General features: G+C 36.5%; 1 protein-coding gene across 5 annotated transcripts in view; it reads left to right on the forward strand.

The window, feature by feature from the left end:
- LOC132131773 (NACHT, LRR and PYD domains-containing protein 3-like) overlaps positions 1–18,944 on the forward strand; it is an 81,039-nt gene that overhangs the window by 57,474 nt on the left and 4,621 nt on the right. For 2 of the 5 annotated variants that reach the window (XM_059543871.1, XM_059543870.1), the window contains 11 exons: positions 4,487–4,657; positions 6,590–6,763; positions 7,554–7,724; positions 7,881–8,054; positions 8,150–8,323; positions 15,433–15,606; positions 15,774–15,950; positions 16,077–16,247; positions 16,389–16,562; positions 16,956–17,129; positions 18,740–18,913. The exons of 2 other annotated variants lie outside the window; for them this stretch is intronic. In XM_059543871.1, the coding sequence (XP_059399854.1) occupies positions 4,487–4,657; positions 6,590–6,763; positions 7,554–7,724; positions 7,881–8,054; positions 8,150–8,323; positions 15,433–15,606; positions 15,774–15,950; positions 16,077–16,247; positions 16,389–16,562; positions 16,956–17,129; positions 18,740–18,913 (1,908 nt within the window). The remainder of the gene's footprint in view (positions 1–4,486; positions 4,658–6,589; positions 6,764–7,553; positions 7,725–7,880; positions 8,055–8,149; positions 8,324–15,432; positions 15,607–15,773; positions 15,951–16,076; positions 16,248–16,388; positions 16,563–16,955; positions 17,130–18,739; positions 18,914–18,944) is intronic. One more of the 5 variants, XM_059543872.1, reaches the window with a different exon arrangement.

Genomic DNA, 18,944 nt, shown 5'->3' on the forward strand with positions numbered 1-18,944 from the left:
GAACGCGTTTAGCGTGAGCGACTCTGAATATCATATCTAATCTGTCTTATAGAAGAGTGTGACATCACGGGTGGGGTGACGTAAGCGACCAGGAAGCTTTAAAGGCACGAGCCGCGCAGCTGGCGTCAGCTTCGCGTATTTCAGCAAGCGCTCTGTGTGTGCATGTCATTCTGTCTTGTCAGTCTTATTTATTGTTGTTTGTCACTAATAGCTCCTCAAAGAGTAAGCAATAGTCAAAGAGCAAAGCTAATACGAGACATCTGAAAGGCGAATCCACATCGCTTTTCAGATTGTGTGTTCCTCGCTACATCACGAGTGGGGATACACGGTCTGTACGCGGTCTGCCTGGGATCGAGGCACGCTGCGAGGCAAATCTCCTTTCGAGCTGATTCAAGATATCTCAGACAGACATCTGACTCTTAAAACCGCCTTTCTGTTGGCCATTACCTCTCTGAGGAGAGTAGATTTACAGGCCCTCTCAGTGGCCCCTACCTATCTTGATTTTGCACTTGACGTGACCAAAGCTTTCATATACCCTCGAGCGGGATATGTTCCTAAGGTTCCCTCTGTCACACCACAACCTGTAGTGCTGCAGGCCTTCTGTCCTCCTCCCTTTCGGGAGCCTGACCAAGAGAAGCTAAATTGCATGTGTCCAGTTCAAGCGCTGGATGCATACGTCCACAGAGCTGCCCTGTGGAGAAAAACAGACCAATTGCTTGTATGCTACGGTCCCCCCAAGAGGGGTTTTCCTGCTTCTAAAGCAGGAAAACTATCGTTGGATAGTCGTTGGACTATCGTTGGATAGTCGAGACTATAAATGCCACCTATAGCCAAAGCTCACTGCACACGAGGTATGGCGGCCTCCAAGGCCTTCCTAGCAGGTGTGTCTATGCTGGACATCTGCAATGCTGCGGGGTGGTCCACGCCTTCTACTTTTGCAAGATTCTATGGCACTCCAGGCACTTCAGTCCTCTCGTCCTAAGCTGTGCTCTTCGGATACACACTAGGAAGGGGTTTGGTAGTCTGTTAGTGTTGGTACTCGTTCCCCAAAGCGTTTCGACGCAGCTTGAGTTCCTGAAGAGGAACGTCTCTAGGTTATGTATGTAACCCTAGTTCCTTGAGGGAACGAGACGCTGCATCTCGAGGCCATACCCCCGGCACCCCTGCCGGTGCTTGCTGGTACTCGAAGCTGACGCCAGCTGTGCGGCTCGTGCCTTTATAGCTTCCTGGTTGCTTACGTCAACCCGCCCTTGACGTCACGCTCTTCTATAAGACAGATTAGATATTATATTCAGAGTCGCTCGCGCTAAACGCGTTCCCCAAAGCATCTCGATGCATCGCCTCGTTCCCTCAAGGAACTAGGGTTACATACGTAACCTAGAGATGTTTCTAAAGTTTGGTGCAAGTATAAATAAAGTGGAAAAAAAATACAGGAAGACATCAAAGCTTCAGGATAGAAAATTCAAAGCAATTTGCCTTGAAAATAGAAAATGCTCAATGAAACAAATGGGTGGAAACAGGAGTCAATGTTTGTGACAGAACTGTAAGGAATTAGATGAATAAAATAGGATTTACATATAGAAAATAGAAAATATATGTTATATATTATATTATATTATATTATATTCTTAAATATTAGGAATGCTTTTAACTTGAAGTCTGGCTTACCACCTGAAAAGAATCTCCTCAAGTTTATCTCAATACACTGTTGTCTGTCTTGGTGTATTTTGGCAAGTCTTGGAGTTTTGGCTTTAACTTGTGTTACAGATTCAGATTTTTTTTTCAACATTAGCTTAACAACGTCTGACTACACCTTCTACAGCAGCCACCCCTAAACTCTCAAGGGGAGGAAACATAATGTCTGTTGTCCCAAAACTTGCTTCCTTCCATTTTAACAATAATATCTCATTTAAACTGTCTTCTAATCCATTCAGGTTTTTGAAAAGTCCTGCTGCACAGGAAATATGTGACTGTCTTACTAAAGTACTGCAAATTAGTCATAGTAACTATGATAAATATCTATGATGTTGAAACTACACTGGACCCATAAGGAGGATGAGAGTTACAAATGACGTAAAATTTAGCATGACTATCTAATTTAAGTTTGTTTGTTTTTTTACATCCTTAAGGTTTTTGAAAAGTCCTGCTGCACAGGAAGCATGTGAGTATCTCACTGAAGCTCTGGGTATAAATCCATTACTTCTGAAAGAACTGGATCTGAGTGAAGATAAATTAGGAGATCTGGATGGGGAGAAGCTCTCTGCTCTTTTGATGGACTCTCATAGCAAACTGGAGAAAATGAAGTGAGTAAACATAATTTATACATTATAATGTCTCTCTTTAGTCATTCTAAAAGATTTCCAGTAACATGTGTGAGCACATATAAAGATATGTTGATCTAATGTGTGTTGCATATATGTTGAATAATAAATAATGCTGTTTTTGTGCTCAGGCTGAATAATTGTGAGCTGACAGACTGTTCAGCTCTAGTTACTGTTCTCTCCTCCAAAACCATCCTGAAAGAGCTGAACCTGAACAACAGCCGACTGCTGGACTCAGGAGTCAAAGAGATCTGTGAGGGATTGAAGAATCCTGTGTGTGAGCTGAAGATACTCAAGTGAGAACCTTTCACCAGCAGTTACACTCAGCAAAATAATGTAAGGTCCACCCAATTGGCACAACGATGGTATCCAATGGTGGCTGAAGGCTTCCTCCATGTTTGGTATTTCACTGCACAAAGTAATTTATTTTAAAATATATTGTAACTTTTTATTATGACCTCGAATTTAGATTGAAATGCAAAACATATTTGTTTGTCCATTTCTAATTCTTCTTCTTCTGACATTTGATTATTCTCGTTTACACTTTTATTTATATTTTACCTGTACATTAGGAATCTGTGTCACTCAGAGTGTCTTGCGTCAGCTGTTTTAAGCAGACCACATGGTCACAAACTCTCCAGTCTGAACACTAGTGAGAGGTTATGGCTCCTATTTTCAGTGGGCTGTCTTATGCTTGCCATTCTTGAAATAGTGGTTTAGTTTAGCTTCCTACAGTCCCCTACTGTATGTAACAACTTACTTAATGCTTAGACAATAATCAGAGTTTATGGCTAGTACTATGAAATTTGCCGCCCCATACTTGACAATGCTTCAGTAATATTTATATCTAGTCCCCTGTAGTTAATCTAACTATATAAAAACTAGAATAAAGCTGAGACAATAACAAGAGGTTATGTCTAGTTCTATGAAGTATGCCGAACAATTTATTATTAGTCAGTAAAGTGTTTTGTGCCAATTACATAGTCAGTTCAGAGAAATCAAAAGATGCATTGGTGAGAAAAGAGATTTTCCACAACTTCTCTCAGTGTGGTGTGGAAACAGATGCCTCTATGTTAATGCACTGTTTTTGTATTGTCCATGTCTCAGGAGATCAAAGTTTCTGGGGTTCTTCAAGTCTTACAATAACAATCAGTAATGGATTATTGGATATATTCTTTTTCCTCTCTACTTTACCTTCTCTCAAAACTTTTAGATTTTATTTAATTTACAAATTTTGCTAATTGTAACTTGAATTGCGATATGTAGCAAGTCGTTAATAGTCTCTAGGGCAAGTTCATTAAATAGTTACACCATTTCAGTTCCTGAGATTTCAGTGTAAAATCTTTTCTTACAAACCACATGGTGGTAAACAGAGGTTTATGAAAAAGAGATGTTTGTATACCTGTTGAAGTAAGGAAGAAGTAGAAATGGACAACTTACACATCTGCTTCCACATTCTACTTAATAAAGGATCAGGCATTTCAGTTCAGTTCACTTATGTGCAGTCACTCATGAGAACAGATTTATTACAAATTAAAGTCCTGTCATCTGATTTAGTGAATAATTTTTTCGGCTTTAACATTAATTGTCTTAAATTATTTACACCATAAGTAACTCCACTGTCTCTGAAAATACCTAGATTTTTATATAATCTCACAGACACTAATTATAAGTGCCATTTAGGGAAGTAGATGACCACAACACAATAAAATATCTATCACTGGAAAATACATAGATGCATTGCTTGAAAACAGAAATATGCAACAAAGCTCAGTGCAAGTATCCAATTCATGCAACACACATGAAGATCGGTTTCTGGACCACTGTTACTCCTCCTACTGAAATGCATGCAGAGGAGAGCACACGGCTCAAGAAGTACTGAAGTCCTGCACTCACATGAAAACAAAGAGAAGACAGGAGTGTCAAGGCTTAGTCACAAAACCATGAATAACACTAGACCGAAGTGACAGAACCCTGACAATTACAGGTTATTTGCCAATTCAGCCATCTGTTTTTGTATGGATTAATGTTGTTCAAGGCATTTGTGGTGTATGTGATTGAATCATCTCAATTTTACAATTCCTGTTCGAGGAATTGTAAAATCACTGAAAATTAGTGAAGTACTTTGTGTTTATAATTTCTCCCTCTCTTGTTCATCATTTTAGGCTATGTGATTGTGGTCTAACAGAGGAAAGTGGTTCTGCTCTCGCCACAGTCCTGAGATCAAACCCCAGTCTGAAAGAGCTTGACATCAGCAACAATAATCTGCATGATTCAGGAGTGAAGAAACTCCAGGATGGATTAGAAAATACAAACTGTACACTGCAGAAACTCAAGTGCGTAAAAATGAACCACTGTTTGATAATACAAAATGGCCACAGGGACTATATTAAACTTGCATAAAATCTATATAAAATGTGTTATCCTGCTGATATCTGGAGAGAAAAAGCCTTTTTAGTGTGATATAGGGTGAACATACCTACTAAACTCGCATACCAATTAAGCACACTACCATGTTTGAACTCAGATTAAAAAAAGAGAAAATAATCTATTATCCTACTTTGTCTTAACCAATTGATGTGTTTGTTCCTAAATACCTCCTATAATTTCAAAGAAATCAGATCATTGCACACTGAGATATTAGTATCCAAGTTTTCACACTGTCTGGCAGCCATTTTGAAAGCCGTCTAAAAACTTTCACTAAAAGAGGAGCCCCTCAAATCTTCTTCTTCCTTGGTGATTATTGGCGGTTGGCAAACCAACTTGTAGGTGAATTATCGCCACTGACTGGACTGGAGTTTAGAACATAATATGTGCTTATGGGATTGACATAATGCAAGAAAGGAAAGAAAGAAAGAAAACAAAGGAACAATTTTTTATAATAATATTCATAATAATTACATGAAAACAATCTAAAATCAAGCCCCTTAAATGTGCATTTTTGAGATGTTTAAGTATTTATTTTGAGTAAGACTCACTGCTTACTATAAAATTAAGAGATTAATATTTAGACTTTTGCATATTATTATCTGGATGTGCCAAATAATTACAATTAGATCCAAAAGATAGTTTTAGCAACATAGCACAGATGATACTGAAAAAAGTTGGGTGTCTAGCTGTATAAGACTATGTGCTAAACTAATATATTACTTCCAGTGTTGGGGAGTAGCTAGCTACAAGTAACAACACTACTAGCTTAATTTTAAGTAGTGTGACGGTAGCTATGCTACTTTTAAAACAGTGTAGCTTTTCCTGTAGCTGACTACTTTTTCCGTCAAGTAGTGAAGTAGCGCGACCAAAAGCTACATGCCGTTTTGTTTGAGTCATGAGCCATTGTTTGAGTCATGAGCCTTTAATGCATTAAAGCAGCACAGTGTCTTCTTCTGACTAGATCACAAACTAAAGTTGTTCATAACCGCCATCTATTGTGATATCATGTATCTTGCGGCTTTACAGACTGTCCATCGACAAGAGATCCTCTGATTATTTTGCTGATATTGCTTCCGACTTGTGGTGGTAGGATTTGATTTACTACATCCTGTTGTCTTTCGCATTTCTATAGAATTCGGCTCCTCGTGTTTCAACCATGCTCCTGATTGAATCTTTAATTTGTCTGGTTTGGGTCTGATTCCCTACATAAATATGTTTAAAAAATAAAGCTTTGCAGATGGATCCGCACATCTCTCATCTCGTTCGCCCTGTTACACCAGCCTTGACTTGAGTGGAAAATGAAATCAACCGCAGTTGTGTGAGAACTTGTTTGTACAGCATTTGAACTTTTTGTAATAGTTGCATATGAGTACCTCAGTTGTCCTCAGTGTAAAATAATGGATCTTAGTCTTTGTTGGAAAGGGTTCAAATATGCAAAAGATGCTGGAAAACCAAGGAATTCTAAAGAACAACAGGCAGTTTAGCTGTTTAAGACAAACAAGGGACTCATGAACAACTAGCACTTAACCAAAAAAAAAAAGAAAGAGACCGCAGTGGATCATCCAGGTAGCAACACAATATTAAAAATCAAGATCATGTAAACTTAAACAGGCTCATTATTATAAATTCCAACTTATTTTCTCTTGTGAACTTTATATAAATGTCTTTTATGTAAATTATCTTATTCAGTTCATTAGTAAATCAAAAATAACATGCATTTTGTATGAGTTTTATTACTTTGTTACATTACACCATAACATACCCTTTGTCCGATGTAAAATTACTCCAGTAAACAAGTTTCTATCAGATTAAATATGTTTTTGACTCTTTTCCTATAGACTTTCAAACTGCAGTATCACTGAAGAAGGTTATAAAGCTCTGGCTTCAGCTCTGAGATCAAACCCTTCACACCTGATAGAGCTGGATCTCAGAGGAAATGATCCTGGAGAATCAGGAGTGAAGCAGCTCAATGATATACTACAGGATCAGAACTGTCAAGTAAAGACACTGAGGTGAGACGTGAAAATATATACAAAATAATAATGATGATAACAATATGCTGGCTCTTTTTACCATAGAAAAAATATTTTACTAATTCAGTATAATAGATAAGGCTTGGCAATATTTATTTCTTTTTTCATTTTATTCAATATCAATATTTATCACGATATTTATTTCATACTATTAATGAGGAAATAAATGTATTACACATTTGTTAGACCATCAGAATAAATGTAGAAAAAAATCATCTATATTTACAAGTAAACTGCAAAGTAAGCTACTTTCTAAATTAGGGCTCCATCAAATTCTGTTTTTTTCCCTGCATTCTGTATTTAATCAAATGTAGTCAGTCTTTTAAAATATTATCAAAATATGTATATATAATTTACCAAAAAAAATGCATTATAATTATTAGTATTATTTATTTTTATAATTTGTATACTGAAAAATATGGATGAAAAATACACCACAAGAATCACATTGACTTGATTATGTGTAGTAGACAAAACTTATGGTTCACACAGAGGCATGCAAAACAGACTTTTTAGCATCAAACATTTGATTCTGAAGGTGTAGGCTAAATATCAAAAATATTTTGTATAATTATTTTATAATTTATTATTTATATTTTAAGTTTATCAATATGATGTATTTATCATTTTCAATATCAATATATCACCCAGCCCTACTGAGGCATTGAAGATAAACCATTTCACAATGTTTTCCATCAAAGTCAAATACAATTTTCCCTCATGTTTAGTAGAGAACTGAAAATAATCCTGCTTCTTACCTGCTTCTTAGATTTTTGGGTCCTGTTGCAGAGGAAGCCTGTCAGTATGTGACTGGAATTGTGGGTAAAAACCCGCTACTCCTGAGAGAGCTGAATCTGAGTGAACGTAAACTAGGAGACACACGAGTGAATCAGATAGCTGCTCTACTGCAGGATAAACACTGTAAACTTAACACACTGAAGTGAGTTTTATTACTATAAGGACACTTTTTCATACTTGTGACCTGCTGCTGGGTGTGTTCTATGTATCTTTTACTGGAGAGCGCTTACTGAATAATCAATAGATGCTTTTGTAATGTCGTCATCATCGTTGAGTAAATAATTTTCTCTTAACGCAGTCTGAATAACAGTGAAATCACAGAAGAAGATTGTGAAGTTCTAGATGAAGCTTTAAATTTAAACCCTTCAAATCTGACAGAGTTGAATCTGAGTGGGACAAAACTCAGAAACTCAGGAATGAAGATCTTCTCGGCTTTGTTTAAGAATGAACAGTGTAGACTGAAAAAGCTGAAGTAAGTATTTTAGTCAATATGTAAAACAGACCAGCTACTACAAAACTAATGCTATCATTTGTTATATTATATTATATATTTGGGTTTTTTTACAGGTTGAATTCCATTTGTATTACTGAAGAAGGTTGTACTGCTCTGGCATCAGCATTCAATTCAAACCCTTCAAACCTGATAGAGCTGAATCTGAGTGGGAATAAACTAGGAGACTCTGGAGTAACTGAAATCTCCAGTCTAATGAGAAATTCACAATGTTCACTTCAGATACTCAGGTTAGGACTTTGTTAATCTTAACATGAATCAGTAGGGGCTTCGCACCATGTAGTTCTAGGAACTAGTCAGCAGGGTGGTTTCTAGACAACTAATTCCCCCCTCAGGTCATTTTTCTGGTTGCATTCGCTGCATTTACAAACGTCAACACACGATAAATGGGGGACACTGTGATCAGAGCTGTTTTTTGTTTTTTTTCTGTCATGGGTTTCATGATAATGAAGAAGTAATGTAAACTAATTTGTGTAATTGCAAGAGCAAAATATATAGCTATGAAACAAAATCTTATGACAACTTATCATTGAGGCAGATAAAGAAGAACACAACAGTGCAGACAACATGTAAATTACGTTATTGCTGTTTTCCATGTTCAAGCAGTAAATATGTTTACATAGTTTTTTTAAAATGCTGATGTTTTGTATGTGTTTAGCCAATCAGTGTACACTTACATCACTGGTAGATCCTATAGAATTATTTTAGACCCTACTCTGAAGTAGAATCTAATTTGGTTCCTCCAAATGGTGTTCCTAAAACTAAAACAGTGTTCCTCTGGTGTGAACATGCCGAAAAGTGGGTACTTCAGCCAATAGTTCTATATGTTACTATGAAAATATTCCTCTGGTGTGAAAGTTCCAGTATGAAGCCCAAAACTGGCCTGTAAATGAAGTGCAAAATTAACACTTTATATGCCAAATAATGGATAATGTACATCCAGCTGGTTGTTATCACAGAATAAACCCAGCAGGGTAATCAGGACCCTGACATAAACGAGGAGTGGTCTTGCAGCTGCCTGAAGGGGGTTATTCTGTGATAGCTGGATGTACATTATCCTGCTTTTTACATAGCTAGTTGCTACATTAGTGAATAATTAGACACAAACTATTAATTTTAAGTTGAAATATTTCATTAGCACAAAGCAAAGCAGTTCTTAAAACAGCTTTCAGCCTAGATGAGTTTCAGATAAGATGTACATTTAAAGGTATAGTAAACCCTAAAATTTAATTTCTGTCATTAATTACTCAAACTCATGTTGTTCCAAACCCATAAAACCTCAGTTCATCTTCAGAACATTATGATATTTCAGTCATCTATGGAGGGTCAAAGTGCTCTCAGATTCCATCAAAAATATCTTAATTTGTGTTCTGAAGATGAACAGAGTAATTAATGACAGAATTTACATTTTAGGGTGAACTATACCTTTAAATGTACGTCTTATCTGAAGGTTGTATCACTACTTACTGTACACAGCTTTTCACCACATAAATAAGATGAGGACATACAGTGTAATTTGAGAAGTAAGCATTTTAAAATCTTACATGTTCATTTTTTAAAATCCATTACACTGTACAAAGTCAAGATGATATCAGTTGCGATTGAATGAAACTAGAGAGAGTTTCATATTCATATTTCATATCTTCATATTTAAATATTTTTTATTAAAGGAATAATTATTACAGTTTTAAGACAATTTGTTTCTTTTTGTCTTACTCTAGACTCTCAAACTGCAGTATCACTGAAGAAGGTTATAAAGCTCTGGCTTCGGCTCTGAGATCAAACCCTTCACATCTGATAGAGCTGGATCTCACAGAAAATGATCCTGGACAATCAGGAGTGAAGGTGCTTGATGATTTACTACAGGGTGAATGCTGTAAATTGACCATCAGGTGATTAAAACCTTTAAACATTTAAGTCTCTTTTTTCCCCTCTTTTTTAAGTCCCTTTTCTAGCTTTTACTTATTTAAGCAATGACTAAAACTTGGTATTGGACTAAAAATGGTATTGTGAGCACTTCCCTTGTCTGTTTGCCTCTTTAAAAAGAATCGCTTTATGTATTCCCCAATTTTAAGTCGCTTTGGATTAAAGTGTCTTCAAAATGACTAAAAGAAAATGTGATGTAAATGTAAATGAAAATGGTACAGATTTTATCATTCCTTAAACCGTAAACAAATTAAGCAATTGGTAACAAATTAAGTAAATTCTTTACACAAATGCAATAATTTTTCAAACAACACATAATGTCTTCTAAACATTATAATTTAGTAGGGATTGTCACTTATCACCAATTTTTCACACACCAAAAAAGTATTGTTTACATTGACTAATAAAATGTTCTCTTCCATCTGTACAAACTGAAAAATAAAGTTGACATCTATAAATAATAATTAAAGAAAACATTATGTATAATTTTTGGTTGTCACACAAAAATCACTTTACATCCTTCTGTGAGCAGTTTATGGGTGTAAAACTAAATTCAAATAAGAATGATTAGAAACTTATTCCAAACTCTAGGAATGTCTAGAAACCAAATGAAACACAGTAATACACTACCTATGGAAAGATATTAGTGTTTGCAGAACTGTACAACAAGTTTATTCAAATTAAAATGTATCTTCTACTTCCTGTAGGTTTTTGAAAAGTCCTGCTGCTGAGGACGCATGTGATTATCTCACTAAAGTTCTGCAAATAAGTCCATTACTTTTGAAAGAACTGGATCTGAGTGAAGATAAATTAGGATATCTGGATTGGGAGAAGCTCTCTGCTCTTTTGATGGATTCTCATAGCAAACTGGAGAAAATTAAGTGAGTAATTTATACATTATAACTTCTGTTTAGCCATTATAAAAGATGTGTCATAGTAAGTCATAGATGTGTCACACGTCAATGTGTGTTGAATATGTGCTGAATAATAAATAATGCTGATTTTGTGTTCAGGCTGAATAATTGTGAGCTGACAGAGAAAAACTGTTCAGTTCTAGCTACTGTTCTCTCCTCCAAAACCATCCTGAAAGAACTGAACCTGAACAACAGCCGACTGCTGGACTCAGGAGTCAAAGAGATCTGTGAGGGACTGAAGAATCCTGTGTGTGAGCTGAAGATACTCAAGTTAGTACAATTCACCATAAACTGCTGTTCATTCAAAATGACACGACCAATCACATGCTATCAGTGAGTTTTCTTTCTTTTTTTTATGGAGAGGCGTCCTTTTTCCATTGCATTATAAAGAAACCTGACTAACCAATGAGATTCAAACTTTGTTAGCATGCCCTCAGCCATTAACACAAAACTATGAATTGGTGGCTCACAATGAAACTGTACATGGCATTGAATAGCAGAGGGGGAATAAAGAATGGGCAATTGGAGACTGATATTGAGCAGCTCTAGTGGTGATAAATTCCATTCAATAAAAAAATACATAGGATTGGTTAAATAGGATGAACTGTTTGGAAACATGTAAGTACTGTTTATCTATTTACTTTTTATTTTAAGGTGTCCTTGTTACTGTTACTGTACTGTAACAAGCTGCAAACAAGCAGAAGCAAGTTTCCGTAATTTTTCGTGCAAAATGTTTCAAGCGCAATTTTTTAAGTTCTTTAAAAGCAGACAATAGAATGTGATTTCGCATCAGCTAAATGTAAATGTAGTAGAGCTATTATTGAGTTACCAACAAAAACACGTCTTGAGAGTCCAGTTGCATTCATTGCACAATGAAGCCTTAGAATACAGTTTTAGAAAAAAGTAACTAGTTACTTTTTAGTTACTTTTAACTAAATTAATGCATTACTTTATTTTTTCTTTACTTTGCGTTACTTTTTAAATATGAGCAGGGCTTGATTGTTTTTAATATATGAAGTTTTATTTATAGCAAATGTAAAAGCCCTTTCACACCAAGAAGTGTTATGAATAAACCTCAGGCTGAAGGAAAAGTACATTTATGTCTGTACAGTAGAACACAGGAGAAGAAGGTTCAACAATCTTTAAAAAAAAAAAAAAACAATGAAGCACAATTATTATTTTATCTAAAGTAATTTTTGCTTATTAGTATGGTTGAACTGGATCATCAAAGGTCAGCAGCAAAGACATTAGTTAATAAAATGGCATTAGATACATTTCTGTTATTTAACATTTAATTATTGCAGGTTTGCGTCATATTCTGAGTTTGTATTTCACTATTTTAATTCATTTTGATGAATACTAAATATGTTTTTTTGCCATTTTTGGAATGGGTTGTCCCTATTCTCTTAATGAGTAATGGGCGTAACGTTCAATACACCAATCAGAGTGTCATCTCCCATTCCCTCTAAGAGTGAGATGCGCTTGCACCAGGGCAGATCGCCTTTTACATGGGGGAATTTGTTGCCGGAAAAGCTGAACGCTTCTCAAGCGAAGAAACTGATCTGCTCGTGCGCAAAGTTAAAGCGCGCGAGCAGATCATCTACGGGACAAGCAGGAATCCACCAAAGCTCCACGTGTCAGTTGATATATATGTTTGTGTATTATCAGTTGATATATATGTGTTTGTATTGGCACGATTGTTCAATTCATTCTTCAATTTCATTCATCATTATAAGTAGTAATAGACCGAATTGCAAATAGGTAGCCTAATTCTAATACATGCAATGACTATCCATCATAAAATTTTTACATTTATGTAGCCTACACAATAATGTTATTTTAAACTGTAAACTGCACTATAGACCCGCCCAGAGGTGCATTTTCTACCAACGCGCTCTTTAAATAACAAAAAAATATTGCGCCATTGACTTTAGACCAGGTTTGAGTTGGTCTATGGCACAGTCTATTTTCAGCTACTTAAAATAGCAATGCGCCTGAACACACCTCTTTTTTAGACCAGCATGCCCATGGGCGCACAAATGGGCACAAACGCATTTGCAAATTAAATGACGTGGCACTGGACTGGAAAATGTGAATGGCGCCGGACTGACACTAGCAAACACACTTGCGCTGTGCCTTGCGTCGCATTGCGCTAGGTGTATGATAGGGCCCTAACAGTAGAGCATAAAAGTACAGATAAATACAGATTAAATATAAAATATAAATTTGTCGCATCTTCCTCTTTATGATGCGCCACATGTTTTCTATGGGTGAAAGATCTAGACTGCAAGCTGGCCATTTCAGTACCCGGATCATTCTACTACGCAGCCATGATGTTGTAATTGATGCAGTATGTGGTCTGGCATTGTCATGTTGGAAAATGCAAGGTCTTCCCTGAAATAGACTATGTCTGGATGGGAGCATATGTTGTTCTAGAACTTGGATATACCTTTCAGCATTGATGGTGTCTTTCCAGATGTGTAAGCTGCCCATGCCACACGCACTCATGCAACCCCATACCATCAGAGATGCAGGCTTCTGAACTGACCGCTGATAACAACTTAGGTTGTCCTTGTCCTCTTTAGTCCAGATGACATGTTTAGAAATTATTATTATTTTTTTTTGACCAATAGAGTTTTAACCGGCAACGGCAAATGGCACGGTGGATTGTTCACCGGCAATGGTTTCTGGAAGTATTCCAGAGCCCATGTTGTGATTTCCATTACAGTAGCATTCCTGTATGTGATGCAGTGCCGTCTAAGGGCCCGGAGATCATGGGCATCCAGTATGGTATTCCAGACTTGACCCTTACGCACAGAGATTGTTCCAGATTCTCTGAAACTTTACGGACTGTAGATGATGATAACTTCAAACTTTTTGCAATTTTTCTCTGAAAAACTCCTTTCTGATATTGCTCCACTATTTTTCGCCGCAGCATTGGGGAATTGGTGATCGTCTGCCCATCTTGACTTCTGATAGATACTGTCACTCTGAGAGGCTCTTTTTATACCCAGTCATGTTGCCAATTGACCTAATAAGTTGCAAATTGGTCCTCCAGCTGTTCGTAATATGTACATTTAACTTTTCCTGCCTCTCATTGCTTCCTGTCCCAACTTTTTTGGAATGTGTAGCTCTCATGAAGTCCAAAATGAGGCAATATTTGGCATGACATTTCAAAATCTCTCACTTTCAACATTTCATATGTTATCTATATTCTATTGTGAATAAAATATAAGTTTATGAGATTTTTAAATTATTCCATTCCTTTTTACTCACAATTTGTACAGTGTCCCAACTTTTGGGGAATCGGGTTTGTATAAGGGCATGTAAAAAAAAAAGATTTAATGATTGTAATGCAAAAGAGCTTATTCAAACTGATTTAATGTGACAAAAAGCTCAGAGAGCAGTTCTTTATTAAAACTGACTGAAGTGGAAGTTGAATTAGGTGGTGAGCAGACCAATGCTGCACAAAGTTTCTGGTGCAGGTCACAGTTTGTTAGTGGGAGGGGGAGGGTCTGGGGATGTTGGAGCTGTGGGGGAGAGGGTTCAGAGTTCAGTGTTGCATGGAGCAAAAGAGGGGAGGCGGGTAAGGTTGGGAGGGAGTTCAGCTTCCTGACAACCTGATGAATGAAGCTGTATTCAGTCTGCTGCTCCTGGCCTGGAGCAGACTGAAGAAGCTGTGTGGCGTGTGGGTGGGATCCCCTGCAATGCAGACTGCTTTACAGATGAGACGGGTTCCATAAATGTCCTGGAGGGAGGGGAGAGAGACAACAACTACCTTCTCTGCTGCTCTTACTATGCTTTAAAGGGTCTTCCGGCAGAACACGGAAGATGATGCATCTGTAGAAGGTGCACATGATGGTGGCCGGTGCTCTGGCTCTTCTTAATTTGCGGAGGAAGTAGAGATGCTGCTGTACTTTCTTGGCCAGTTCTGTGGTGTTGTCAGTCCAGGAGAGGTCCTCTGTGAATTGTCCATTCACTTGTTTCATTTTTTATTGAATCAGCTGTTTTAAACAAATAGTTTGATTTGAATTATTCAAAAAAATAATTTATTAAAAAGGGTATTTGCTGCCACCTATGGGCAGTTTTATTGTCATCTTTATTTATCTATGAAAGTCCTAAACCAGCCAAGGTGCCAGCACAAAAACACATTCAGCAAAATATTGTTTAATGAGCAGTATTTACCCAAATTCCTCAATTTCAGGCTCCAGAAGCCTCCATAACCTGTTTAACAAAGACACCTTAAAATAAAGTATTAAGCTAAATTTAAGATCAAATTTAAAACAAACTCAAATCACACATATTCAAAACGAACAAATTCCTAGTCATCATTATATAATTAATCTTGCACTTTAATGACAGAATAAAACTGTGGCAAATTTAAAAAGGTAAATTGTAGGGTGATTTAGTCATATTTATTGATATTATTGTGATGAATTAATTTCAACTGCAATGTTAATTTAAATTTGTATTTTTATTTATTCATTAATTTTCTGTAGACTTTCAGACTCCAGTATTTCTGAAGAAGGTTATAAAGCTCTGGCTTCAGCTCTGAGATCAAACCCTTCACACCTGATAGAGCTGGATCTCAGAGGAAATGATCCTGGAAAATCAGGAGTGAAGGAGCTTGATGATTTACTACAAGATCCAAACTGTCAACTGAAGACACTGAGGTGAGTGTTATACAAATGAAAACATTCAGCAGTCTTTATTAAAATATTTTAGGTGGAAGAAAATGTAACTGTCAAAAAGATATTTATAAAAGGAAGTCCCTTTCACAACAATGTGAACATAAAACAATATATGACAGATAATGTCCATGTACTTCTACTATGTCCAGGTTGTTACAAAGTCCTGAAGCAGAAGAAGCGTATAAATATCTAACTGAAGTTCTTCAAATAAAAAACCCGTTACTCCTGAGAGATCTGAATCTGAGTGAACGTGAACTAGGAGGCACACAAATGAATCAGATTGCTGCTCTACTGCGGGATAATCACTGTAAACTCAACACACTGAAGTGAGTATTAAGTTAATATATTATATCACTTTTAAAATATCTTGAAGAGATGAGATAAACTGCATGGTGACCAAGACACAATAATAAAGTAATTTGTAATTCTCCCTCTCCTGTTCATCATTGTAGACTGTGTGATTGTGGTCTAACAGATGAAAGCTGTTCACCTCTCGCTACAGTCCTGAGATCAAACCCCAGTCTGATAGAGCTCGATATCAGCAACAATAAACTGCAGGATTCAGGAGTGAAGAAACTCCAGAATGGATTAGAAGATAGAAACTGCACACTGCAGAAACTCAGGTGAGTAAAAATTAACCATAGTTTGGTTACATGTAGCATCATTTTTTTATATACAATTTATAATTCAACATTAAGTAATGTGTTTCTAACTCTACAAATCACACAATACTTTTTGATTAATATAAAATGGTTTCCATTTAGACTTTCAAACTGCAGTATCACTGAAGAAGGTTATAAAGCTCTGGCTTCAGCTTTGAGATCAAACCCTTCACACCTGATAGAGCTGGATCTCACACGAAATGATCCTGGACAATCAGGAGTGGAGCATCTCAGTGAGTTACAACAGGATCAAAACTGTAAGCTGAAGACACTGAGGTGAGATATGATAAAATTATACAAAATAAATTAAAGCTGCAAGCAGCGATGAAATGGCCCTTGCACCCGGGCTCTCTGCCACCTGGTGGCTTTAGGAATACAGCAAACGGTGAGCAATATACATTTCAAAAAGTATACCCTTTACAGATTCGATAGATGTATTGCTCTTATCTGTACGATTAAAACTAAAAGTGTAATTTAAGTTCTTTTCAGGGTTATCAGGAGAAAATGACTCATAACTCGTATACGCGTTAATCGACTCCAGAGGGTTAAAGTAGAACAGTAACTTAAGCTTGTTATTAGGAACAAAAATACATTTTTTCTCATCAACGTTTTGTAAGGTAGTGTACATTTAATTCAGAAAAAAACTGAATTCTGTTTTACCTTTTGCAGGGTTTTGAGACGTTCTGATGCAGATGAAGGGTGTCAGTATGTGACTGGAATTGTGGGTACAAACCCGTTACTCTTGAGAGAGCTGAATCTGAGTGGATGTGAACTAGGAGACACACGAGTGAATCAGATCTCTGCTCTACTGAAAGATAAACACTGTAAATACAACACACTGACGTGAGTATCTTACATAATTTAACAATACTTGATAATATCATTTTCTAATTTTGCTTTAGAAAGCCAACTTACTGATATACTTTTTAATCTTATTATTATTATTATAAATTTCGACACCTATCTCCTCGTAGAGCTTTCAAGTAGACATGCGCTGGATGGATTTTTCAGTCCTTCTCCCACAGAAAAATATCTTATCTGGTCCTGCTCCTGCCCATGACATTCATGTTTTGTCCCGCTCCTCCCAGCAAAAGTCTGCATAAAAGTAATATAAATTGATTTTTTTCAGCCAATCAAAGCCAATCCACAACATCCCAACATAAATGCTCCCAATTAAATATTTTTTTATTTAGGCTAAGCATCAACATTCACAAACCACTGTTATTTATAACATAAAAGCAAGCATGGGCTGCTGTGTGCATGGTTTGGCATGGCACAATGCGAGCAGTGCTTCCTTTATCACTAAAAGCTGACATCTCAGTTCATCGCGATCTTATAAAGCTCTGCTATAACATTATGAACATAGCCTATGCACAATGAATCTTTCACAATTTCTACACTTTGTGTGTTAAAATGTTCAAATTAGTTGTTCTTTTTGCTTTTGTGCAGCACATTGATAACAATTTATCCCCGGTTTCCCAGACAAGGTTTAAGCTAACCCCAGTCATTGTTCTGTGTCAAGGTGCACACCTTAATGTTTTCTTCAGAGGCACTTTTGTAGAAGTTGCTATACATATGTGTGTGTGTGTGTGTGTGTGTGTGTGTGTGTGTGTGTGTGTTTGTATTTATTAAATTATATTTAGAAAATTATGAATGACAGTAATAAAAGTAAATTTTATCTGCATCTCAACTACCTAGACAGCCCAAGTACATCTTTAAGACGTCTGCTAAAGATTTGGGAAACATCTGCTGTGTAATTCGATAAACGTCTCAGAAGCAGTTTTACATGCATTCTAATAAATGTCTATTTGACATCTGACAGGAACAGGAAGAGACGTATTGCAGATGAGCAAGCACTCTTGAAAATAGATCTTGTATATGTAAATGCAGACATCAAATAGACATTTCCGTGATGCACAGTACATGTGTGATTTGGGTGCTTTACTGTCAGGTGCTGGTGCCACCTTCTGTAGAACTTAATGGCAATGGTGCTGGTTTTCCTCAAATGTTAGTCTGGAGCTCTACAGTGTTCCTCAAAGTCAGAAAAGTCATAACAGTTTTAGAGAATGTTGTCTGCGGTATATATTCACTACAAAACAATAAGAAATGCTGCAAATATCACCGCAAATTTTAGGCTGCAAAAATCAGAAAATAGTTCTGCGAAAAACCTGAAGGGACTGACTAAGGTAGTTGGGAAAAGTGGACCTAAACAAATTTGCCCCGTTGAGCAAAAGGGTGACATTGATGTAGAATTAATGGTTTTAAAATTGATGTCAAGCATTTTCTGTGCATCTGGAATAGAAGTAATGCTTTATAACATAAAAGCTGTTCGAGAGAATTTCAAGTGTGACTTTCAAAAGACAAATTACAGTAAGGCAAAAAATCCAAATCCTCCAAAACCTTAGTTGATCATTCTGGATCTGAGTCGTTGACTTTTCTCTTTCTGTCTTCAGTCTGTGTGAATGCAGTATTACAGATAAACAGTGTTTCATCCTGACTTCAGCTCTGTGTGTAAACCTTTTACACCTGAAAGAGCTCAACCTGAGTGGAAATAAAATAGAAAACAAAGGAGTAAAGCATATATGTGAAATGCTGATTGATTCACGCTGTAAACTGGAGAGATTGAGGTCAGTAACATTAACATACAAAAATCTGAAT

This window comes from Carassius carassius, chromosome 48 (assembly GCF_963082965.1).
Source record: "Carassius carassius chromosome 48, fCarCar2.1, whole genome shotgun sequence".
NCBI lineage: Eukaryota > Metazoa > Chordata > Actinopteri > Cypriniformes > Cyprinidae > Carassius > Carassius carassius.